This window comes from Drosophila gunungcola (genome assembly GCF_025200985.1).
Source record: "Drosophila gunungcola strain Sukarami chromosome 2R unlocalized genomic scaffold, Dgunungcola_SK_2 000004F, whole genome shotgun sequence".
Taxonomy (NCBI): Eukaryota; Metazoa; Arthropoda; class Insecta; order Diptera; family Drosophilidae; genus Drosophila; species Drosophila gunungcola.
In genome coordinates, this window is record NW_026453167.1 from 2,735,384 (window position 1) to 2,758,941 (window position 23,558).

Consider the following 23,558-nt stretch of genomic DNA (forward strand, 5'->3'; position numbering starts at 1 on the left):
CAAGCATCGGCAAAATGGTCCCACCATTTTACTGCTTATAAAAGCAAACAACTACAATTGCTTAAAAATCAATACTACTTTATTATTACACTTTAACCTTAAACCTAGACTTGGTAAATAATAAGACCTAATCGACTACAACTATCAATCAGCCTGAGAAATGTTTTGCGCGGCGCTAATAAGAGTATCGTGAATATCCTTCGCCGATTGGACGTGAACTCGAACGGTGTTCAAGTAGGTGGGATACGGAATGGGTCCAGCGTTGTCCGGCATAAAGGTTTCCATGCGCATTGGGGTCACCGGACCGGGGAGATAATGATTCGAGGAGTTTTGCTGCTGCAGGCACTGCATGGCCGTCTTCAAATGGATCTCGATTTGGTCGCAGCAGGCGTAGAAATCTTCCAAGTGCTTGTCGAATCGAGGAACATGATGGGCCCCCGTGTCCCTTTTCAAGTTATCCGCCAGATTGTTTTGCTGCAGTGTGAAGGCACTTGATCTGATAGTCAGGAACATCGATTCCCTCAGGGGTCCCAGCAAACTCTTTACCCTGGATATGTTGTCTAGTTTTTCCGCCTGCTGCTGCTGCTGCAGCGGTTGCGGCTGCTGTTGCTGCTGGTGTTGCACGGGCACAGGTCCTGGTGGGCCTGACGGTGACGACTGCATCACCTGCATCATTTGCGGACCCGACATGGGCATCATGTTCATGTTTGGGTTCATTTTGCACTCGAAAATGTTGAATTTTCACGGAGAAATTAAACAACAGCAGTTTGTTTTTTTTTCAATGGTGGAACGCGATATGAGATTACTCATTTTTGCGTTGGGGGTGGCTCAGATATGGCATGAACCGTCACAAAACATTTAGCTAGAATAATCTAGCTTAATAAAAAAAAAAAATTCCCGTTTATATATTTAAAAATTTAAGATTAACAATTAATGTAAATGTTTAGCATTAATAAACTTATTTAAAAAAAAATATTTTTCCAATATTTGAAATATTGTCTTCACAGTAAATACTTATCTTTTTTTTTAAATTCAAAAATTTGTAAAATGTGTATACAATTTTATATATTAAGTGTACAGTAAGGCTCGAATATATCCGTTGTTAAACCTTAAATAATATGTTTACAAATTAAAGTAAGCGTTCTAAAAGCTTTCAGGAAGAAAATAGATGAAGCATATTTTAGTTTCAAAATAGACTCTATTTTAAAAGAGTAGACACTAGCTCCGATTATTAAACTAAATTCGTTAAGCTCTTTGTATATAAAATAGCTATATAAGCACCACTGCAGCGGGCGGTAGCTATCGATAACGATAACTGGCGGGCAGCAACCTGGACAACAGCTGTGGCGCTTAAAACACATTTTTCTATTAGAATTTCGAGGCGCATAGCGCGTTGCTAAAGCTTAAGTTACTCTACGACCACTATGACCAGGTGAGTGGAGATGAACTGCGTCCAACTGGGAGCTTGTGTCCGCTGCACTTGTGCCAGAATCATAACCTAAAAGTGCCGCTTGGGTCGTACATTTGTGTTAACCCATTTCTCCACCCTGAACCCCCCGCAGGAACAGCATCGAATTGGGCGATGTGACCCCGCACAACATCAAGCAGCTGAAGAAGCTCAACACCGTGGTCTTCCCGGTCTCCTACAATGACAAGTTCTACGTAGATGTCCTCGAGGCCGGCGAACTGGCCAAGTTGGCCTACTACAATGACATTGTGGTTGGCGCCGTTTGCTGTCGCATCGACACCACCGAAAACCAGCGGCGTTTGTACATCATGACCCTGGGATGCCTGTCCCCGTACCGCCGTCTAGGGATCGGCACCGTCATGTTCGAGCACATCATGAACTTTGCCGAAAAGGATGGAAACTTTGACAGCATTTTTCTGTAAGAAAACTATTCATTTGGAATTGTTTGGTACCGAAGTAGGTTGAACAACTTTAGGGTCCACGGTTAAAGTTTTTATTTAGATTTACAGCAGAAACGAGACTTTTTCTTGATTTTTACCTATCTGTTATTTATACAAGTTTGGTGCAGTACATTCTTTAAATCACACTCTTGTACTAAAATCATTAATTTTATTTTACTTTATTTTTGTTCAGAATGCTCTTTGAGCTCTAAATGTTTTTGAAGTCAACATATTTCGATTCAAAAGTTGGACAACTATTTCGCTAACAATTGTTTAATTCTATAAGAGAGTTTTTTAACTATAATAATCAAATGTGACTTTTTATCTAATTTCCTTGCCCTAATTTGGTATTGATGCAATTTCTGTTTATTCCAAAAGCACCACTTACGTTTGTACTAACTTTTTACAACAATTTCAGGCATGTGCAAATCAACAACGACGGAGCCATCGAGTTCTACAAAAAGTTCGGCTTCGAGATCGTCGACACCAAGGAGCAGTACTACAAGCGCATCGAGCCCGCGGACGCCCATGTCCTGCAGAAGGCGCTGCGACGCACTGCACCCAACTCTAACAGCTCCGCCAACAATACCACCGCCAACTCAAATTCCCGCAGTAAAGCACGCCAGTTCACTTTTGTTTAAGAGGATGTGTTTCAATGTGTAAAACAACAAGCAGACATGTAGCGGCGGCCAAAACGATGTATTCAATTAGTCCGATCATATCTATGTGTAATCAATATTCATTAACCCCTGCGCGGGAATAAATAGCTCTGTACGGCTCTGGCCAGTCCAAATTCAAGTTCCTAAGACAATGCGGCTAGACGATGGCTTTGTTTACTGCTACGGGAATTTGTACAGCCTGCTGTTCTACTGGGGATTGATCACGATCCGGGTGAGGAGTACGGGTCAAGGAGGAGCAGTTTCAACCAGGTGGACAGTGGGCTATGCATTATTGGCGCGCTTTTTACTGCTCATCTGCTTCCTGGGCAGCCTAATGGCGAAGCTAAAGGATCCGGAGATGGCAGCGGCCATGTTTGAGCACCTCAGCCCGCTGGTTAAGGCGATCTTCACCTGGGAGTGCCTCAGCTGCTCGATCACCTACTTGGAGTTCTGCCTGTCGCTGGACAGTCAGCGGAGCAGGCACCTGCGACTCCTGGCCAGCATGCAGCAGTTCGATCGGTCTGTCGTGGAGGTGTTTCCTCAGGTTAAGTGGAACTACCAACGCTCTCGAATGAAATATTGGTATGGCACTGTGATCGTCGGCTTTTGTTTCTTCTCCTTTTCCATCTCGCTGGTCTTCAAAACGACGCGTTGCACCTGCGGCATTCCATCCACATTGCTGATGGCCTTTACCTACACTCTGCTGATGACCTCCGTAGGATTGTTGGGATTTGTGCACATCGGCATCATGGACTTTCTGCGGGTGCGCCTGCGATTGGTTCAGCAGCTGCTCCGGCAATTTTATCAAGGTGAACTGAGCGGACAAGAGGTTCACGAGCGGATTGTGCACCTGTTCGACCTGTCCAAGCGTTGCTCTTTTCTTCTGGCCGAACTGAATGGAGTGTTTGGGTTTGCAGCCGCCGCTGGCCTCTTCTACGACTTTACCGTCATGACCTGCTTGGTGTACGTCATTTGCCAGAAACTGCTGGATAGAGAGTCCTGGGACCTGGAGTACTTGTTCATGCTGCTTCACGTGGTTATACACACCTACAAGGTGGTAATCACCAGCACCTATGGGTATTTGCTGCAGCGAGAGGTGGGGATAGCTTGGCAAGTTCTCTTCATTGTTTAAGAGGGTGCATTGTTTGTTCTCCAGAAGCGCAACTGCATGCACTTGCTGAGCAACTACTCGAGATACTTTCCGGACCAGGATGTGGCTCGCCGGCAGACGGAGGACTTCCAGCACTGGCGCATGCACAATCGGCAGGCGGCTCTGGTGGGCAGCACAACAATACTCAATGTTTCCACCATTTACGTGGTAGGTGATCAACTGACTCGAGGCCAAACCACTCTTATCCTTACCCATCACCTATCCTGGCAGATCTACAACGGCATGGCCAACTATGTGATCATCCTGGTCCAGCTTCTGTTCCAGCAGCAGCAGATCAAAGAGCGCCAACTGTTATCGGGCAGGGATGTTGACGTTTTTGGACCCATGGGCCCCATTACGCACATGGATTAAACGAACTACTACAGTATATAGTAAACACATCGATTAACAAGAAAGCCTTTATTGTCCATTCACATAATATTTAAGGATTGTAACAAAAGCTTATTAACTGTTTAGTAATTTAGCCTGCTCAAAAACATTTTAATGCTTACATTTAATGAAAATTAGTTTTTCTAATAACTAAAAACTTAAAAAATTGATAAAAATTAATATAATATTCGCATACATAGGGTCTTTTATATTTATCTGATGCCATTATTATTATTGTTTCCCAAGTTTAAACCAAATTGTTTATTATTTCACAAGGCACATGTCACATTAAAGCGACGAAAGTAAAAAAGATTGAAACTTGTTAAATGTGTTAAAAAAATGAAATTAATGGCCTGACAAGCCCTAGTCAGCGTAATCATCATCATCATCTCCCAAAAAGTGCCAGCTGCATCGCTCATAGGAAAGGTTGTCCTGGTGCGGATAACTTTTAAGGGTCTTGTACACGCTGTTCAAGACATTGACGTATTTAATGACCTGGTTTGGTTTAAAGTTTGACAGCAGATTGAGCTCATCGTAACAGAAGTACGGGAGGTCATTATCCTCCAGGGCTTCTATTAGATCGTAGAGAAGCTGGAGAAACAAAAGTGGTGACTTACTGTACGTACTTAATTTTTTTTTTTTTTGCTTTGAATACATACACCCAGAAGGGTCCATTCCAAGGAAGAACCATCGAAATCATCACTCTTGATTATACGAATGGCTGTGGAAACCAAATGATAGTTGCGAATCTTGGGGAGGTCCTTGGCCTCGCACAGTGCCTTCAGCAACGCTACGGCGTCTTGGATAACCGTACCACCCTGTTTGAACCAATATATCTCTTCTTCAATGTCGCTCACCATAAATGTGCAACCGTTGGATCGTTTTGGACCTGGCGCCCACTTGGGAATTGCCAGCCAGTCAGAATCATCAAAGTAAATTTTAATGGCCGGCACAAAGTCGATGGAGAACACACGATTGTTCGACTCAGCGGTGATGGTGTGGCAAGTGGGTTTGCGGTGGTAGCGTAGTTCGTAATAATCCCAGCGTGCGCCCCTCACCCTGCGACCGATGACATTTGTCAGGATGCACTGCATCCACGTTTGCAACTCATCGCGCTTGAGATACCAGCGGTTATCCAGCAGCGTGTCCTGCGTGAAATAGTTTGAGGGCAAATCCTTGAAGTCCAAGTGCACCATTCCTGGACGATGTCGATCCGGACGCACTAATATATCTTCGAAATAGGGAAATTCAAGCACAACCATTACGTCGTAATCGCTATCGTTTTTATGTATTCCCAAAGCACGGCTGCCTACAACGCGCAGAATAAATGAAGTTTAGCAATATCATATTATAGTTTAAAATTAAATTAAAAATTAAAATGTATCCATAACTTACCAAAGTCTAACATTTCAACTCTGCATGTGGAAGTCAACACTTGATTATCCCTTATTATATCCATTATAAAATCCCGGACGATGGCGAAATCAGATTTATCTGAAGGGGCCATAAGTTTTTTGGCAATCTCCATTAAATGTTGTTCAAAAGTGGAACTCATATTTGGATTTTTTGTTTCAAGTTCGGTTGGTTAGAATATCCTTTGTAATCAAAACAGAAAATTACATTAAGTGAATAAACTCGAAAAAAGAAAAAAATTCAATAACACAGTTTTTTGGATTTTGTTTTGATGATTTATGTTGAACCTTAGAAACCTTAGTAACATGACACCTTCAAACAGATATATTAAACTTGAGGAAAGTTTTAGAAACTTCAAAAAATCTGCTGTCTGTTCTGTCTTTTTACCTAGTTACTTATAAGGACTACGATATTTTTCTGTAGTTAGGAACATTTATCAGCTAATGAAGTTACTTAAGGAAAATTACATGATGGATGGAATATCTTTAAGCTTCAAGTTAAAATGATGCCTTTGGGAAACTTAAATTTTAGAGTTAATCAATATGAAAAATATGCCAAATGGTTGGGTCAACACAAAATACAAAATAGTTGCCGGGGGGTCAAAAGGTGGGTGCACACGTAAGTAAATACATATGTACTGTTTGCTGCAGATTGCATCAAAACTCCGTTAGGCGGTGTATCATATAAAAATCGCTACATTATGTACACGCACACCAATGATTTTGAACATATATAATATATGGTTTTTGTATACATATATAGGCGTCCCGTTCATGTATGTGCACACGCAAAGCGTTCGCCTACTCCGTAGTCCGGACATCGTTTATCGATTTGCGAAAGGCAACAACAACGCCAGCTACAACAACAACAAGCATATTGTACAGCACAGCAGCTACAACAACACAGCTCCACCAGCGGCGGTAGGCCGCTCTCCCCCGCTCTCCTCACCCCCCATCCCCTTCCCCTTCCCACCGCTCCGTTCCAGCTTGCCTGACATAGACCACAGCCCGCCCCCTTCCAGGCAACACCCCACCACCCCCCTTTCCCTGCCCCACTCTCTTTTTGCGGCACTGCTACAAAACATACATACAGGCAACGAACGGCCCACACACACCCATACATACAAGCAGGCAGGCCTTCGACGTCGAACGCCAAAACGCCCAGCGACCCACTAGTCCCCCTTCAACCTACTCCTCCCCCCGTCCCCACTCCCCTCTCCCTTCCACGAATGGCTGCTGCTGCTGCTTGCTGCTGCTTTTGTTGTTGTTGTTGCTACTGCTGTTTGGGGGCTGGCTGTTGATATAATGATGATGATGTCGCTCGCTGGCAAATGATGATGATGATGTTTGGAACTGGCAAACCGGGAGCTGTGGGTGCGAAGGAGAGGGAAAGGGGGAGGGGAGAGCCGGCCGCCAGGACTTTGTGCCAAAAGAGTGAAAGGGAGGGAAAGAGGGCACAGAGACGTCGCTGTTGCGAACTGCGAGTGGGGGCGGGCTAAGAGGATGGGGGGCCAGGCAGAGAGAGGGAAAGAGACGAGGCGAGACGAGAGAAAAGCGAAAAAATACTTATAATAAAAGCAACAAAAAACCCGCACAAGCTGAAGAGATACAAACGTACACACGCAGCCAAAGCGCACAAACACTCACACACATAGCGATGTACAGGCGCCTGGCTAAATATTCGCCAGAGTCTATATGTATGTGTGTTAGTTTGGAAGGAGCCAAAGCGGTAGGTAAGTTAACTGGTCGTAGGTTCGCAACAACAAAACCAGAGTCGCAGCAGCACCAGCAAACGAAGAAGAGGAAGACGATGGTGAGCAAGAGGGGGAAAGAGACGGATCGATGGAGCCACTTGGTTGGGTCAGAAGCGGATCCAAAAAGAGGGTGAGCAACTAAAGATAGTATCCCCATGTAGGTTTTGAAAAAGAAGTAATTATATTGAACAATATGTAACTTATCGCTTTATTGAAAGATTACAACACAAAACAGATGTAAGTAACTACGAAATTAAAAAAAAAAATTATAAACGTATGTAGCATCCTTACAAAGACATATGTATTTTATTATTGAAACCAAACACTTAAGGCAATCCCCCGCCAACAAAATCTAACAACAAACCACATTCATTGAGAAAACATCATTATAGAAACCCCTTTGTTTTACTCCAGTTACGCCCATGGGCAACTCGCCCACTCTTCTATCTTCCTCAACCGGCTCTCCTTCCCAGCCCTCTCTTAAAAACACATTCCCCTTTTTCTAGTCCCTCAATTTATCATAGAAGTTGCTGTCCCAGCGGTACCAAAACAAAAGCTCTCTTGAGTCAAATTGATAAGGATTAACGAAGATCACTCTCTTCTTCTCTTTAAGCCCACCCATACCTTTCGCCTTTCTATCGATATCCTTTAGATACTTCCTTGCTTATGACCTTGAACTTGGCTTGGATGGCACGTGATAATCAACAGTTTCGTCTACTTCTGCATTTTAAAATGCATTTAAGCTGCTTTTACAGCAGATTTTCGCCTGCCACAAAGTGCGGGCAGCATCGCAATTTTGTCGCGCTTGGTTTTTGAATCCAACCCACACACCACATATATGTGAATTACATACATACAAAACACTGGTGCAACTAGCCCTCTGGTTGGGTTTATTCTTGTTGTTGTTTTTGCCTGGTGGGCGGTTAGCGCTGGAGCGGCCCCCGCCCTCCCCCCTCTCCTTTTCATCATGATAGAGCTCGCCGTTCTTGTTCTTCTTCTTCTTTACACGTCCTCCAACGACGTACGCTTGTTGTTGGGGCCCCGCTTTCGTTGTTGTTGTTGTTGGCTCGGGTGTGTTTGTGTGAGTGTGCGCGCGCGGCGGGAGGTTGGGGCGGTGCGGGGTGTGGCGAGGGGCGGGGCAGGGCAGGGGCGGCGCAGGGGGAGCGGTGGAGTGGGGAGCGTACTTGTGTGTGCATGCAGCTCGTTGTCGGCGGCGGCGTCGTCGTCGTCGTCGTCGTTTCATTCAAGTGTCCAACGTTTGCCGGAGCGGTCGCACACAGAACGGTAGTCGGACGGTTTGCCAGTTTTTCGCTCGCTCTCTCTCTCGGCCGCTCTTGCTCTCTTACTCTCGCCGTGTACTGTTAGCAAAAGGCTCCCAAAAAATAAGGAACCGTTAGTAAAAGCCCCGTTAGCATGAAGGATGTGAAAGTGGCGCGCGCAATCAGCGAGTCCTCGACTACGTCAGATAATACCTCCGATTTCATCGAGATCGTCAAGAAGTACGATGTGGTGTATAACAATCACAATCCGGATTACAAGAACGTCGAAGTCAAGCTGAAGGTGTGGACGCAAATCGCTGATGAGATAGGACTTTCAGTGGGTAGGTGATATTATTGCCTATTATAAGGCCCCCCACCCCCCATTATAGTAGAACCCCCTAGGATACCACCCCCTCTACGATAACACCACCCCACCACCCCCCTCTAAAAAGGAAGCGTAGGAAATTGAATTACGTAGAACCCACGCATACTGCTATACTATGTATATACATATGTATATGTATACACCTAAATATATATGTACCTGAAAGCGGCCAAACTCAAACCGCCCGGCCTGATATTTTTCGTACGCTCATGATACATATATGTATATAGAAAAAGTCCATGTGTGTGTGTGTTGAAGTGCGGTCGGCAAATTGCAGCGAGAAGCAGAAACAAAAAAAATGAAAAGGAAAACACACTGGCACGCAGAAAAAACAAACAAAAACAGTCAAAGAGCGAATACTGCGCGCTCTCTGATGCTGAGAGAGACCCAAAGAGACTGGGAGGAGGTGTAAGCGGGCTGGGCGGCAGTGGGAGTGGGCAGGCGAGAGCTTTTCAAAACAAAAACATTGCGTCCGGTATTGCCAGGTGCGAATTTTAGTTCAAGCACGCAACCACCTGTGCTGTCGGGTTTAAAAATTTTAAATGAGAACTAAATTTTTGGACTAACATTATAACTGTTCATTTATAAAATTATTATTTTAATTTGTTTTTTTTTTTGTTTTACTATGCTATGCTATCCCCAGTATTTGAGTTAATTTATTAAATTACAAATATTTAAACTATGTCTTAAGGCTAAAAATGCATTTTACTAATTTTTGTATACGATAAGACTTTAAACTTGCAACACCCTGTATTCCCCATAGCTCTGCCTCTACAATTCTTGCTCTCTCGCATAAACATGACTTATTTGTTATTGTTTCATCGCCGGCATTAATTTTATGCTTAGGTTGCAATTCCCTTTCAATCATTTTCCTAAAAATTTACTTGCAACTTTTTAACCAAAAACGTAATACGCATTATTTACCACTCAAAAATACATATGTATGTATGTATATGCACAAACGCTTTCATTGCAGCCAATTACGTCGCTGACGCTTATCATCTTCTTGCAATTCGGGGAATCACAATAATTATATTTATTAAAAATATATTTATTAAAAATAACTAACCTGCAAGTAAATGTTTTTCTGTTTACTCGTTGTTCTTTTTTAATCACCAGCACGATTATTTTTTTGCAATTAAGCCACACACAGTTAAAGATCTTTTAAATGCGTTTCTACAAGCTTGCTCGATTTCCGAAAACGAAATGAATTAAATGCCAGGGCTTGTTGTGGGTTAATGTGGTATTATTTGACGGTTGCATTCCCTTAAAAAGTATTTTCCTGTTTTTTAAGGGCGGTCACACTCATTGAAAATTTTAAATTTGGTTATTAATTTTTTAGTTATCAAGTTTTAAAGTAAAACTGAATATTTATAACAAACATTTACCTTGATCACTGCATTTAAGAAAGTCAAAAATATTAAACTGAAGTAAATGAAATTCAATATTTGTCACTAAAAAAATTGAATGAATAATTAAAGTTAAATTATATATTTAATAGTATGGAATAATTGTTATATTAATATCCTTAGTACTTAAACAACAAATTCAAAGACAAGTTTTAAAAAAAATACAAAGGTGTGTAATACTATTTAAAAATTACATATAAAATATGTCATTTTAATATTACATTTTTTTTTAATAATATCCTTTGAGGTGTATTCAACGTTTATTTAGTTTTTGGTAAATCATAAGTTCAAGTATCTATCTAAACTTCCCATTTTGTATGCTTTTTACAGAGGCCTCCAAGCGGAAATGGAAAAATTTAAGGGACAGCTATACAAAGTATCTGCGTTCGTTTCGCGTGGGCACAAAGACCTCCAAGAAGTACCAGTACTGGGCCCATGCGGATCACATGGACTTCCTAAAGCCTTTCCAGGGACCGGGCAGGTGAGTACTCTCCTTATTATGACAATCGAAACCAACTGATCTTTGACTTCCTTCCAGAAACTCCGCCAATGGCAATGGCAAATCCAACGACGAGGACGACACGGAGTGTGATTTTGGCTACCAAGTTTTGGCCAAGGCAGGCCAGCAATGGAGGCGAGGATGAACTGAAGATCACCATTGCCACGGCCTCAGCGGGTTGCTCGTCCATAGGAACGCACACAGGTTAATACTTATACGACCGCTCTGAGCAGTACTTCGGCGCCCGCCCTGACCTCCAGTTTGGGCGTGGCGACGCCCCCTAACATGATCTCCCCCGGCAGCAATTTGGGCGGCGCTGGAGCCACTTCCGGCTCCTTAGGACCTCAGATCCACAATAGCAATAGCAATGGCAGTGCCACCGGAAGCCTCAACTGCGCTGCAGTGGCTCCGCTCAGCTCGATGACTCCGCCGGCCACCAGTGGCTGCAATTCCGCCGTAGTCCTGCCCCTGCCCATCTCTCCCGCATCCTCAGCGGCCGCCGCTGTGAGCAAGGCCAATGCAAATGCCCTGGCCTCGCTGGCCAATCATCTGCCCATGGGCCTGGGCGTGGGCGGATTGGCCCAGCAGATGTTTCCGCTGGCCACGCTCAAGGCCGCGGCAGTGGCCGCTGGACTGCCGCTGCCACCCACGATCACTCCGCCGGGCTGCAGCTCCGGCAGTGGACCGAACAACAATGTTGGCTGTCTAATCATCGAACCGCATCTCTTTGCGGCGGCGGATAACTTTAAGAAGGAGCTGACAGCCGCTGCGGCAGCAGGAGCACCACTCGGACTGTTCCAGAACCTGGCCAATCAAGTGCAGAATGCCAATCGCCTCAATGGTAGCTGTTCGGGTGTCAATCTGCCCCTGGGCAATCCCACGCCGCCACCTCCACCGCCAGCACCACCAGCCTCCAAGGTGAGAAGGGTGCAACCTTCGCCCCAGACCACGGCCATCAATCTCAGCTGCTCCGGCGGAAACAACTCGGGGCAAATGCAGCCCCAGCAAACGATACAGATGCCTCAAATCCAACAGCAGCAGCAGCAGCAACAGCCGCAGTCGCCGGCTAAAACGCGAAAGATTTGCGATCCGCGCTTCCCCAGCGATTGGGATGTGTCCGCCGTGCTGCAGGCCAACCGGGAACTGGACGCCAATACGCTGTTCTTCCTGAGCCTTGCCCGCCAGGTGCGGGCCATGCCCATGAAGTTCCAGTCGCTGGCCAAGATGCGTTGCATGAGGATTGTCAGTGATTTGGAGCTGGAGCTGGAGAATTTTGACTGCAATGGTGGAGCGCCGCCGCCGGATGATTCGGGCGGTGGTGGAGGAGCCGGGAATCTCAAGTACTGTAGCATAGATACTCCGCCACCTCCGCCTCAGGATGGCTCCGTGGTCATACTCCCGCCTCCAGTCGGACCCGAGGGCTCCACGGAGCACTTTGTGTATGTGATGTCGCCGTCGCGCGTGGAGAGCATGATCGACATCTCCTCGGACGAGGAGGCGACCATGAACGGGGTGCCCTGCTCCTCCGCCGGGCAGATTTAAGCGTGTATTCGTACAAGTTATCTCTTAAATTAAACTTAAATTAATCTCAAATAGATTCCTACGGTTGTTCTTTTTTTCGATCCGTTTATTTATGTTGGGGCGGCGCAGGTGTTCCGATACTTAGGTGTACAAAATGTGGAAAAATCTCTGGGGGACCTGGCCAATTTGATGCTAAATGATTTTAGTGCGAATGAATTTCATTCAAGGAATCGATGACGAAGGCATCCGCGTTCTTAGGACTGCACCTTGCCCTTGGTGGTGAATGCAAAGTAGGCGAATCCGCCGACCAGGAAGGCGGCCAGCAGCTCGGCCTTGATCCAGGGTCCCTTGTAGGCGCCCTTGGTGGGCACGGAGATGTCCAGCAGGGATTTCACCGAGGAAACCTTGTCGCCATCACGCTGTGCCTTGCGCACATTGGCATAGCCATCCTCGTCGAAGAGACGCACCTGGACATTGCCGCTGCTGCCCTGCTTGATGTCCTCCACCCAGCTCACCTATGATGGGGTGTTCGTGCGTTAGAGTCGGGTCAAAGTCTGGAGGGGATTATGTGCTCACCTGGTACTTGTCGTCACCGACTTTGGCCACTGGGACCACCTTGCCGCAGGGGAACTCGGCGAAAAGGCTGGAGGGGGCTGATCCGCTGCACTGCAGCGTGAACTCGCCCACATGGGCCAGTTGGGTCAGAATCGTGGCATCTTGGGTGCTGAAGGAGCTCACGGTGGCCTTGCAGCTGCCATAGACTCCGGACGCACAAACGGCGGCGATCAGGCAGATGGCAAACAGTTGACGGGACATCTTGGTCGGGTTTTTGTGGTGGTTTTTATTGAGGAATCAATAGAATTAGCGGCTATCCAACTCGGGACTTTCTTTCTCTCTGAAACTAACGCCACGACAGCACCATACGTCACTTGACAGCCGAGAAAATTACCGAAGTCCATCGTGGAGGATGGTAACACTGGCCAATACCAGGGATGGCCACTATCAGTTCAAAGATAGCTATAAAATAGCTAAATGAATTCTTCATCCCTTGTCCTTTATGTTAAGGATCTTTAAAATCCAATTATACAAAGTCGATTTGCTTTGTCGATTTAAATTCGTAAGCCAGTGCTATGTATACATTCAATATAAATGTATGTCTTTTGATATAATATTCATGCTTAGTTCTCTAGTTTTTGATAAATATTTTAAAAATCGGTTAACTCAGGTGAGTAATGAGTGGCAGCTGCCGTCACCTCTCATTTAAAAATGGCTTTAATATAAATAAAATAACATATAACATATGTATAACATATAACATATGTACATTTATACTGATGAGAAAAATGATGATACGCACCAATAGCAGAGGACGTAAGTCTATCTAGGGGTCGAGTACCGTTGCTTATCAAAGTGGAAGCTACAAATACTAAAGTTCTCATATGGGTATTTAAGGCAGTCTTTTCGATCCAGCTAAATCACTCGATCGGTGCTTCTTTTATTGCTCGTTACGCCTTCATAATGATTAAACCAAAAATTGTTTTTTTTTACGCGGTACTACATGGATTTTTGGCGCTTAATAGTGGCGCTGAATGGCAAGTGGAAGATCCAAACCAGTGTGGTGGATTTTGCTTCCGAGCGGTACTGAACCATATGTTCTACCGCCAAGGGTTGGGATCCAACTTAAACGATTCCAATCGTCAAGCCTCAGAGTTAAGGCTGGAAAATATTGAAAAACAATTGGCTGCCCAACACCAGATCCTAACCAGCCTGGCTTCATCGCAGGGCACATCTAAGAAGAACATCCCAAATAACTTTGCGAATATTGGTTCTGGCTTCTATTATATTGAGCAATACAACAGGCTTAATTGGTTCGCTGCTGGAGAATTATGTCGCCGGATGGGAGGTCACCTGGCGAGTATCAGTAATGAAACGGAGTTGAACGCCATTGAGGCACAACTTACCACCTCAACTGAGTACTGGCTGGATATCAATAGTTTGGGCGACAAAGATGTGTACATGTCCTCGACCTCTGGAAAGAAAGCAAGTTTTTTGAAGTGGGCATCAGGAGAACCCAGTAATAAGGCCACCGATCACTGTGTTCTGTTTAGTAACCTAATGTATGATAGATCGTGTGAACAGTTAACTTTATTCATTTGTGAAGCAGGCGATGATGAGTAATATAAATAAAATACAAAAATAATTATAAATAATTAATAATAATAATAAAAAAAAAACATTGTGTTTACTGAAAACTAAAGACAATCGGTGCTTCAAAAATCAATAGAAAGTATATACTCTTGCAGCTATTGTAAAAATGAAATATTCTTTAAAACATTTCAATTTCAGAGCTGGACAGTTTTGTATAATAGGTATATTTTGGCCCAAAATGATTCAAATAAAAATATCAAAAACATTGGTTTCCATTTTCTGTATTTCAAATAAGTGAGTGTGTTTTATTTAATGTAATTGGACTCAGTACACCGAAAAGTTAAGTCCAGGCCGTTCCAGTCACTGTGATTTGGCACCGACGCCTCTACTAATTAAACTAAGCTTTCGTCTGACATGTTTCCCTATTGGTACCGCTCCGTATTTGGTTGCGACTCCGTCTAATATTTACGGCATTTCGATTGTAATTGATTTTGAATTGCACTAGCACAAGCACAAGCCAAACGAAAGGGAGAAAGTGAAATGCCAAAGCCGGAGTCCTGTCCGATCGGTACAAAGCGCGTCGTCAAAGTCAAGCCATAAATATTGACTACCGACTGGAAATGATTAATGCCCATCCACCCCGAATTGGCCTTTCAGCTTTGTTTTAAGTACATTTTATTGGCTGGCAATCAGAAATTCGGATACATTCGTATAAATACTTTGGCTAACAGGCATATGTTTGGTTGATGTGGCTGTGACCTTGAAGTGGGCTTGATTTGGTTTTGCTTTCTTTTTTTTTTCCTTTTAATTTTTTTTTTTTTTTTTTTTTTGGGTTTTATGCCATTTTGTGTTTGTGTTTGCCTCGCTCTCCGGGCTTCTGTTCTGTTATGTTCGTTACTTTTCTTTGATTGCCACCGCGCACGGAACTTTTCCAGCGAACTTTGCATGTCTTTGATGAATTTGAAATTGTCACAAATGTGAAAGTTTTTCACTTGCCATCCCATCCGTAGCGGAGATACTCATACCCCTATTATGACAACTGAATTTGCATCTAACATTTCGCCGACATTGAGCGACTTGTACGCAATTCTCCTCTCGCCACCTCTTCATTTGGCCAAAATTCATTCATTCATGGCCGGATTTGCATATTGCCAAAAATGCTGTAATCCTTTCGATTACGAGGCATTGGGTGGCCGGGGGGGCGGTTCGCAAATGAAAACAAAAGTTCGTGCGGGTTCATTGAGTCGCAGTCGAAAACTTGCCAGACCCACCGAAATTGCACGTGTCCACGGAGGAAGTGGGGAAAATCCGGGGCTGGCAGGTGGATAACACTGACAAAAGATATGGCATATAAAAACTATCTAAAACAGTTTAGTAAAATGAGTAGTTTGTAAAAATAGCTAATCAGTTGGTTTTTAAATTTACCTATCATCAGTTAACCATTTTCTCAAGAACATAATTTCGTCGCTTGAACCTGTTGAGAATTATAAGCCAATTAAATGTTTTCAGAGAATGTGCCTTACTTCTAATAAGTAAATCATAAAATTGAACATCATTTAACTCACAATAATAACTCACAGTAATAATTAAATTTAATTCCATGCCCATCCTTTTCAGTGTAGATCGGTGGATGGTTGTCTGACGTGTGGGTGTGAGCAGGAAATGGAACAAACAACTAAACTCTAAAGAGAGCCAGCATAACAGGCGGCTCCTTGCCAACGTTGCGATTTTGTTGATTGTTTGTTGGCAACATAAACGAACCTCCCTTCCAAAAACAACAAAAAAAAACCCGATTCCGGTTCGGAGTCCGAAATTCTTCATTCACAAAACGCAGTCGGTGCAAGGCATTCGAGCCAAGTGGACGTGGAAGCCACCTCGATCTCGGCCAGCCTACGGATTTGTATTCCCAAAAAGTGGCTTTCGCTTTCGTGACGGTTGGCGGTTGGCGGTTCGTTGGGCTCTCGCATGGGGTTTCCACTTCAGTCCGTCTGCTTTGTTGACAAAGTTATTGCCTCCGGGGCTTAATGACTTCGTAATTGATTTGCATTCGATGTGCCACATTGATTGGCAATTGAAACGTAAGGCACCCTCCTTGCAACGCCGGCCTCCTGAAGACCCACTCCATCCATTCCAGTAACCACAGTCATTGTCACCGTTGCTAATCAAGGTTATCAAGGATACTCTGGCTGTCACCATGTCGCTGTCTGTGGCCAGCCGTCGTCGCCTCCAGACGACGAACGCTCCATCGTCCACCGCGAACCCATCCTCCTCATCACTATCCGGTGGCCGCTACCAATTGCCCCTGTCGGTGCGGAAACAGCACTCCTTCATCGAGCCGACGGCCAGATTCTCGGCCCAACAGAGGGGCTACCTCTCCCGCGGACTCTCCGTGGGCCGATCCATCGAGAATATCCGGCAGAAGCTGTATCCCGTGGGCAGGCAGACATCGCTGGCCGTGGAGGAGGTCACTCCCAGGATTGCCCCCCGCATCACCGCCTCGCAGGTGCAGGGCTTAAGGCTGAGGGATAAGAGCCTGGTGGCCTGGTCCTCCACTTCGTCATTGCTCAAGGACCAGGAACCGGAAAGGACTACACAAACTGAACCGGCCGAAGCGAAAACGTATGTATTCTTTACTAGAAACTAACGTTTTCGAAAGAGATGAAGACAAATAACTGAATAACTGAATAAAAATAAATTGCAATAGAAAATGTGTTCTAGAATTAACGCAGTGGCTTACTCATAATGTTGTGATTGTTGTAAAATATAATTTTTTTTTTTTTTAAAGGTCTTAGAAAACCTCACAAAAGGGTTTTTAATAATTGTTATTATGCCCAATCGTTCTAAAAAGTACGAAGTTTACGAACCATAGAGCAAGAACAATGTGCTTTGCAGGTTTTTTTTTAAGTTCTTTTTTTTATGAAGCGTCGAAAATGCCAAGATGGAATTTGAATAGCAACATTTCGTAGATTGTCGCATCTATGGGAACCCTTGAGTGAGTGCCTTTATTTGACCTTGGTACCAGCCCCTTGGGTACGCAGCCCCTTGGCTTCCACTCACCGGATACGTATACGTAATAAGCTCGATGGCTCCAATCGTAATGACTGTCCTGATATCATCTATATAAATATGCCGAAAGTGTCACTTTCGAAATGGGCGTCGCGTCAAGTTCTGTGTGCAATTTGCATGCTTCACGCCCGAATCAAACGTCAAAGTTTTATGTTCCAGTGCATAACACACGCTAGACATGCTCGAAAAGGAGTAGCTAGGAGTGGGACTCCCTCCCAAAACAACAGCCACCACCCATCGGCACACTTAAGTCGATCATTGCCTGGAATCGCTGACAAGATAGATGCTGGCTGAAAAGCTGAAAAGCTGAAACCTGGGCGCAAATAGTAGTGCCTGATTGCTGCGGGGTTCAATGACCCTCCGATTCGTAGACTCACTTTCATCGGGTAATGCTTTTCGGGCGCCAATTGCCAATGTAATTGACATGGTTTCCTTTTTCAAACGGTTGGTATGGCGGTGGACGAAACCCAACACCCAAGTTAATTTCTATTTCTGTGCCTTGCATGATTCCGAATCGAGAACAGCATAAATTGCCCCGCAACTAATGCCAAATAATTTGATTTAAATTTAGCCGGGTGGCGGGAGTAGGTCACTCGAGACTTTCCATTTCCATATCCCGTTTTCATTTTCATTTTCATTTCCATTTCGTTTTCTCAATTACCCAAACAACAACGGTGGAGTTGCATTAGTTCTTGTTATCCATTTGCAGCAGCGCCAAGGCGGACAAGAATCGGATTAATTTGAATATAGTCCTGTCGCAGACGATAAGGGCTACCAACGAGAGGGAACAGGAACAGGACGTGGAACCGGAAGCGGAAGCGGACCACACTAGCGACATCGAGGGCAGTCATCCGGTGGTGGAGACTCCGCCGGACATCCCGCTGAGCATCTCGCCGGCATTGACCATCCAGAGGCGTCCGCCCCTGGTGCGTGCTATGTCCGCTCCGGTCCGCGGATTGGACGAGAGCAGCAAGGGCGTCATTGCCGCCAGTAAGCGCAGCCAGCAGAAGCTGCGTCGCCGCAAGATCTTCACCAGAACACCCTCGTCCGGGGTATCCGTGCCCCTAGATGTCATCGGGGATACCACTGCCTCTGCCTCCGCCGGCAATGGAAATGCGCCGAAAAAATCGCTGAACCGGGCACGCAGCGTGGTCGCCCCCGATGTCATTACCCTGGTCTCCCTGCTGAGTTCCGAGGGCAGCGACTCCGAGCGGGAGGACAACAGTTCCACGGCGGTATCGTCGCCACCCTCTAACGGTCCCGATAAGACGCCTTCGGGAGCCGCGCAGCGAAGGGCGCCGCTGCTGAGGAAGACGGGCAAATCGGGTAAGTCTCTAGATTCTGCGTCGGGATATACACCATTTTGCAATTATCTTTTTGAAACTGGTATTTTAGTTGCCCGAAGAGAGATATATAAGGGAAAGATATATAAAAACTATTTATAAAGCTGTATAAAAGTATGCTACACTTTTTGTGTTAAGTCTAGAGGTCCTTAGGATTTATTTCGAAAGACGACGTTAAGCTTTTAAGAGCTACCCCCTTTTAAAGTGATTTCAAAACCCTAGTGATTTCTGTGGCTAATCCCATAATATTTGTCATTTGTTTTTGGACACACTACAAAGGGGATTTAACCCTCTAAAGATTATTTCTAAGCTTTAGAAAGCATGGCTTACATTTTCTATAATCTCAAAGTGTGCTTTACCTAATATTTTTCACTGTTTATTTGTTTGCGAGATACTAATATATAAATAAATATTAAAATAAATTACGTAACGTAAGTTATTATTTTTTATTTGAGAGAAAAGAAAACACGTTGAACTTTTTTTTAGATTATTTATTGCACTACCAGTTTTTGCTAGAGAGCTAGGTGTTATGAACCTTTCTAAACTATAATGCACTTTGAAACCCATCGAAACCGAACTAAAGCTTTCTGGCAGTCTCGTTTCAAGACAGCTATCCGCCCACCTTCCAACTGGCCTCCAAGGAGTACTCGCACATGATACGCCGTGGCTCGATAGCACCTCTGGCCGCCCGTATCCGCGCCAATCGACCGCCGACAGCGCCGCCCGTCTCCATTTTCCTGACCGAAGTCCAGGCCAAAATGGAGCAGCCTCCGAAAAGGGATGGGGGTGCTGAGATGCCCGCTTGCTACCCTGTCGCCGGATGAGGCCAAGAAGGAGAACAACAACAATGCGGCCAACTGTGAGGATCAGATACAACAGCAGCCGGATCACAACTATCCGGCATATGTGCGCAGCTTGAAGGAGCGCGAGTGCTGGAAGTTGCATCAGAAGATGGGGGCCAAGGGCGTCAGTGTGAGCTATGAAACCGTGCTGAGGGGCATGCTCACGCCCACGGAGTTCAGGCACTTCCAGAAGCAAAGGGAACAGGAGGAGGCCCGCGTCCTTGAGGAGGCGGAGGCCGCCGAGGCAGCAGCTGCCGCCGCCATTCTGGAGTCCGGCGAAAAGGAGGGCCGTAAGCCACCGGTCACGGCCATTGAACGACTCTCGGAAGCGCTGCTTCAGAGCAAATAGGACGAAGTCGAGAATAGAAATCCAGTTCCAGCGCTATGGAACCCGACCATTAAATTGCATTTGCCCCTAGAGGATGTAGCAGTAGTCGAGCACTCGTTAAACTGCAGTTGCACCCCGCTGAGACACCATACCGCGGCGTCCACCCGTAGTTCTAGATGGTACCCCCAAAAACCGTAGAATCCCCCATAAGAATCCGTATGTACTTTATGGCGGGACTCAAGCTTAAGTGGACGCTGAGCCTGGCCAATAATCGCAACAGCATCAGATTGTAGATCCCTAACAATAAAGAGAACTAGAAAGACACCAAAACAACATTCGTTTGTAAAGATATATTTTTATTGAGCAATACAACGAAATGGTTACCACAAATGGATTATGTTTATTCGATAATACAAAGCAACAATTTGTCATAATGGAAAATTAAATTTAGCAATTCGGTCGTAATAGAAAATAAAACGTAGTAATATAGATGGATAGATTAAAAGAAAATAGATTTATTATAAAGTAATAAGTGGATGTTGAAATATGCATACTGGAACTATAGAAAGAATTTTGTAGAAAACTTTTGGAGATAGAAAGTATAAATAGAAAGTCGCATATATATTCATATTCATGTGTATGTAAATGACAAATGAATTTTAAAAATATTTTCTTTTTAAAAAAGAAGGAAGATAGAAGTGCTGAATATGATGGAAAACAGCTTTCTGGGACTATAAAAAAACCTTTTAGAAAACATTAGAAAGTAGCTAATGATGATTTAATCTGATAAGAATTGTTGCGTTTTTTCGTATAGCTTTTCAGTTTTTTTTTTGGGGGGTAATGTAGATTGAGCAGGTTCTAACGTTAAAACAATTTCCACTACATCAATTAAAATAGTAATCAATGAAATATATATACGATGGGGCTTACTTGGCCCTCTCCCGTCGAATGGAATTGGCCAGGTAGCAGGCCAGTATGATGCCCAAAATCTGGATGAAGGCAATGCCGATGCCCACACCGATCAGGATGGTGGCATTCTTTTCGATCCGATTCCTCAGCTTGCCGACGCAGCCATCCTGGAAGTACTTATCCTTGCCCAGAGCCGGTGAGTCCAGACAATGTCCCACGGTGGTGTCGATGAACTGCGGCTGACAACAGCTGCCCGGCAGTGTCTTGTTCGCGCTGAGTGTCCTCCAATCCGCCGGCGAATCAACTCCACAGCACATCAGCTTCTGCTGAATGTTGTCCCAGGCCATGGTATCCTCGCTATTCGAACGCTTGATTGACTCCTGCAGTGAGTTCTTCACCATCGACTCCAGGTCCTTCTTGAAAACACTGGCTGCGATTCCAACAGCTAGTTCCACAATGAAGATGACGGCCAGAAGTACAGCAAACTGGTATGGATAGTTAAATAAATTATGACATTAAATCATTATATTTTTGACTGTTAGAGGACTTACTGTTATTAAAAGAGTTGGTGACTCCTTGATTGCTCCAAAACATCCCAGCGAAGCGATCACGAATATGATCAATCCCGTGACAATAAGGACAATTGGTGGACCCAAAACTCGACCCTCCACAAAGTGATTGAACTCATTCACATCGGCCAACACAACAGCACCAGCTATAAGAATTCCCAGGCCAGAGATCTGTAAGAAACAAGATCCCTCTGATTAATCAAATATCCGTAAAGCAATTTAGTTAATGGCTTCCAATCAAGTCCTAATTCGAGTTGGCATTTGTATTTACATTTCCAATTCTAATTAAACGATATAAATCGCCAACAACTTAGTCAATGGAATTTCCATGTTTAAGTCCATGGCGTCATTGAAAGTCGCTTGTTTGCTCTACCCAGTTGGTCAATGCGAAGGACACCCGATGTCCATGTCCTTTGGATTTTGATTGCGACTTGGAGCACGCACACATCACTTGTATGTCGTTACAAGCAAATCGCGTTTTCCGATGCGGCGGATTTACCAGTCGATGGCGGGCGACAATGCCATTTTCCAGCGATACTTATCTAAATGAGCCACCTCAACAAGACTGGTTGTATAATAGTCTAATGGTAGTGCTTAAAGTGACGTTTATTAGGGCGAATTAAATCGAAATTGCTGGAGAAATCTAATCACGTTGGATAATCCGATTGAATTTTCAAAAATATAATTGCAAGAGTTCTCTGGCAAGTCTGGATTGGAGTTTAGTTGTATATTTTCACTGTTTCGAGTACCTGGGCTTAAAAAGAAACTCCCAGAAAAAAAATCGAAAGAAGATTTTCATGATATTTAACGATGATATGTGGTAAAATTATTATATTGACACGTTTCTTTATTAATAAATTTAACTAATAAATACAATATAAATCAGTTTTAGGTCTTATTAAAAGTGTTAAGTGGTTAACTCGATTATTTTTAGCTAAATCTTTAAAAAGTATTATTACACTGGCTTGCAAAATATAATCGACCAAATTCTCCAAGATGAATGATTCAGGTAATGACTAAAAAGTTTTTTATGGTACCGTTTCACTTTAAAGTATAATTTACGTGTTTCACATATTTTTATAACTATTTTTTTGTATCTCTTGTTCTTATTTTCTGTATCTTTTCTGTACATGAAGAAAATTTCGAAAAGGTTGCTAGTATTAAAGATCCGTCCCCAGAACCGATATTAATTTAATTGAGGATAAAATCGAAGATTACAGATAGAATATTTAGCAGTGTCAAGCTCGTGTTATTAATCACAGTTTCAGCGAATTCTTAAAGTGATACGTAATTTAATTAAACAAAAACATGGTATCCTTGGCGAACTCCATCCAAGATATGTTGATTACACATATTTGAATTTGGGAAGTTTACAGAATTCATATATGTTTATTCCGGTCAAAAAGTCCTCAAACTTTTTAAAATCGTGTGCAATGTCAGAACCACTTTATAATTTATAAATCGTTGTCCTTTTGCTTTTACTGAATCATTGATTTCAGAGAAAAAAAGGAAATCTTTTAACTGATATAGTCTTCACTTACCGCAAACAAAACGTTGAATGCAAACAGGACATATTTAATTAAGCTCGGACCGCACGAACGCATTTTGATTTACTTAATTGAGCACTTTCCGAATTTATTTTAATTTAAGTTAAGTCCAGAATTAGAACCGCTTTGCTGGGAGATAGAGGCAGAGATCGCCCGATGCGACTGGCCGGACTGAAGTTGAGCCACGAACTGACCGCAATGCCTGTCCGGCCGGGCTTTAGAAACCCCCTGGGTCTGTTGTGGCCACTTTCCGGGTTGGTGCTGGCAACGCACCCGGGGATTATGGCCGGGGTGGAGCAAAAGTGAAAGCGAGTGAAAGTCCGGGAGGCCCGATTCGAATTCAGGCCAGGCATGATTAGGCACGGGAATCGGAATAGGGATAGGTAGCAGTGCCAGCCAACTGCTTTTATGCCCCATAACCCATTTCGTTGATTCAACATTCGATACCAAAGAACTTTGA

The 23,558-nt window shown here is 44.1% G+C and overlaps 9 protein-coding genes across 10 annotated transcripts; 5 read left to right on the top strand and 4 right to left on the bottom strand.

Annotated features, from left to right (window-relative positions):
• Positions 1-61: 61 nt before the first annotated feature.
• On the bottom strand, positions 62-816 carry LOC128253801 (mediator of RNA polymerase II transcription subunit 29). Its single transcript, XM_052982481.1, has one exon. It carries the CDS (start codon positions 715-717, stop codon positions 145-147), a length of 573 nt encoding a protein of 190 aa, XP_052838441.1. The 5' UTR covers positions 718-816; the 3' UTR covers positions 62-144.
• A 383-nt stretch (positions 817-1,199) lies between these two features.
• LOC128253806 (probable N-acetyltransferase san) lies at positions 1,200-2,706 on the top strand. Its single transcript, XM_052982487.1, has 3 exons — positions 1,200-1,432; positions 1,563-1,886; positions 2,327-2,706. The coding sequence occupies exons 1-3, from the start codon at positions 1,425-1,427 to the stop codon at positions 2,547-2,549; spliced, it is 555 nt and encodes a 184-aa protein (XP_052838447.1). The 5' UTR covers positions 1,200-1,424; the 3' UTR covers positions 2,550-2,706.
• A 12-nt stretch (positions 2,707-2,718) lies between these two features.
• Positions 2,719-4,162, top strand: LOC128253804 (putative gustatory receptor 47b). Of its 2 annotated transcripts, XM_052982484.1 has the most exons (3): positions 2,719-3,663; positions 3,724-3,885; positions 3,949-4,162. In XM_052982484.1, exons 1-3 carry the CDS (start codon positions 2,719-2,721, stop codon positions 4,087-4,089), a joined length of 1,248 nt encoding a protein of 415 aa, XP_052838444.1. In that variant the 3' UTR covers positions 4,090-4,162. The 2 variants fall into 2 exon arrangements, with proteins under 2 accessions (XP_052838444.1, XP_052838443.1); XM_052982483.1 differs by having other exon boundaries at positions 3,724-4,162.
• Positions 4,163-4,306: 144 nt separating this feature from the next.
• LOC128253805 (uncharacterized) lies at positions 4,307-10,133 on the bottom strand. Its single transcript, XM_052982486.1, has 4 exons — positions 9,987-10,133; positions 5,503-5,702; positions 4,767-5,416; positions 4,307-4,698 (listed from the first exon to the last, which is right to left on the bottom strand). The coding sequence occupies exons 2-4, from the start codon at positions 5,660-5,662 to the stop codon at positions 4,471-4,473; spliced, it is 1,038 nt and encodes a 345-aa protein (XP_052838446.1). The 5' UTR covers positions 5,663-5,702; positions 9,987-10,133; the 3' UTR covers positions 4,307-4,470.
• Positions 7,559-12,388, top strand: LOC128253803 (uncharacterized). The gene is given in 5 exon segments (XM_052982482.1): positions 7,559-8,873; positions 10,657-10,807; positions 10,865-10,946; positions 10,948-11,028; positions 11,030-12,388. Coding segments are annotated over 5 exon segments (1,839 nt in total). The 5' UTR covers positions 7,559-8,686; the 3' UTR covers positions 12,368-12,388.
• A 43-nt stretch (positions 12,389-12,431) lies between these two features.
• Positions 12,432-13,289, bottom strand: LOC128253807 (translocon-associated protein subunit delta). The gene is made up of 2 exons (XM_052982488.1): positions 12,923-13,289; positions 12,432-12,861 (listed from the first exon to the last, which is right to left on the bottom strand). Exons 1-2 carry the CDS (start codon positions 13,160-13,162, stop codon positions 12,601-12,603), a joined length of 501 nt encoding a protein of 166 aa, XP_052838448.1. The 5' UTR covers positions 13,163-13,289; the 3' UTR covers positions 12,432-12,600.
• Positions 13,290-13,799: 510 nt separating this feature from the next.
• LOC128253886 (C-type lectin 37Db-like) lies at positions 13,800-14,547 on the top strand. The gene has a single exon (XM_052982590.1). The coding sequence runs from the start codon at positions 13,865-13,867 to the stop codon at positions 14,522-14,524; it is 660 nt and encodes a 219-aa protein (XP_052838550.1). The 5' UTR covers positions 13,800-13,864; the 3' UTR covers positions 14,525-14,547.
• Positions 14,548-16,337: 1,790 nt separating this feature from the next.
• On the top strand, positions 16,338-20,395 carry LOC128254150 (uncharacterized). The gene is given in 5 exon segments (XM_052983008.1): positions 16,338-16,572; positions 16,629-17,113; positions 18,270-18,886; positions 19,498-19,700; positions 19,702-20,395. Coding segments are annotated over 4 exon segments (1,638 nt in total). The 5' UTR covers positions 16,338-16,572; positions 16,629-16,688; the 3' UTR covers positions 20,095-20,395.
• A 207-nt stretch (positions 20,396-20,602) lies between these two features.
• On the bottom strand, positions 20,603-23,552 carry LOC128253909 (CD151 antigen). Its single transcript, XM_052982615.1, has 3 exons — positions 23,093-23,552; positions 21,534-21,722; positions 20,603-21,467 (listed from the first exon to the last, which is right to left on the bottom strand). The coding sequence occupies exons 1-3, from the start codon at positions 23,153-23,155 to the stop codon at positions 21,000-21,002; spliced, it is 720 nt and encodes a 239-aa protein (XP_052838575.1). The 5' UTR covers positions 23,156-23,552; the 3' UTR covers positions 20,603-20,999.
• Positions 23,553-23,558: the final 6 nt, after the last annotated feature.

Excerpts from the sequence above, each read along its gene's own strand:
- LOC128253807 (XM_052982488.1), bottom strand. The coding sequence starts at position 13,162 with ATGTCCCGTCAACTGTTTGCCATCTGCCTGATCGCCGCCGTTTGTGCG. Across the intron at positions 12,862-12,922 it reads TCGGTGACGACAAGTACCAG|GTGAGCTGGGTGGAGGACAT; the intron begins GTGAGCACATAA and ends ACCCCATCATAG.
- LOC128253801 (XM_052982481.1), bottom strand. The coding sequence starts at position 717 with ATGAACCCAAACATGAACATGATGCCCATGTCGGGTCCGCAAATGATG.
- LOC128253804 (XM_052982483.1), top strand. The coding sequence starts at position 2,719 with ATGCGGCTAGACGATGGCTTTGTTTACTGCTACGGGAATTTGTACAGC. Across the intron at positions 3,664-3,723 it reads GGTATTTGCTGCAGCGAGAG|AAGCGCAACTGCATGCACTT; the intron begins GTGGGGATAGCT and ends TTTGTTCTCCAG.
- LOC128253805 (XM_052982486.1), bottom strand. The coding sequence starts at position 5,662 with ATGAGTTCCACTTTTGAACAACATTTAATGGAGATTGCCAAAAAACTT. Across the intron at positions 5,417-5,502 it reads AGTTGAAATGTTAGACTTTG|GCAGCCGTGCTTTGGGAATA; the intron begins GTAAGTTATGGA and ends TGCGCGTTGTAG. Across the intron at positions 4,699-4,766 it reads TGGAATGGACCCTTCTGGGT|CTTCTCTACGATCTAATAGA; the intron begins GTATGTATTCAA and ends TTGTTTCTCCAG.
- LOC128253909 (XM_052982615.1), bottom strand. The coding sequence starts at position 23,155 with ATGCGTTCGTGCGGTCCGAGCTTAATTAAATATGTCCTGTTTGCATTC. Across the intron at positions 21,723-23,092 it reads CATTCAACGTTTTGTTTGCG|ATCTCTGGCCTGGGAATTCT; the intron begins GTAAGTGAAGAC and ends TGTTTCTTACAG. Across the intron at positions 21,468-21,533 it reads CACCAACTCTTTTAATAACA|TTTGCTGTACTTCTGGCCGT; the intron begins GTAAGTCCTCTA and ends TATCCATACCAG.
- LOC128253886 (XM_052982590.1), top strand. The coding sequence starts at position 13,865 with ATGATTAAACCAAAAATTGTTTTTTTTTACGCGGTACTACATGGATTT.
- LOC128253806 (XM_052982487.1), top strand. Across the intron at positions 1,887-2,326 it reads AACTTTGACAGCATTTTTCT|GCATGTGCAAATCAACAACG; the intron begins GTAAGAAAACTA and ends CAACAATTTCAG.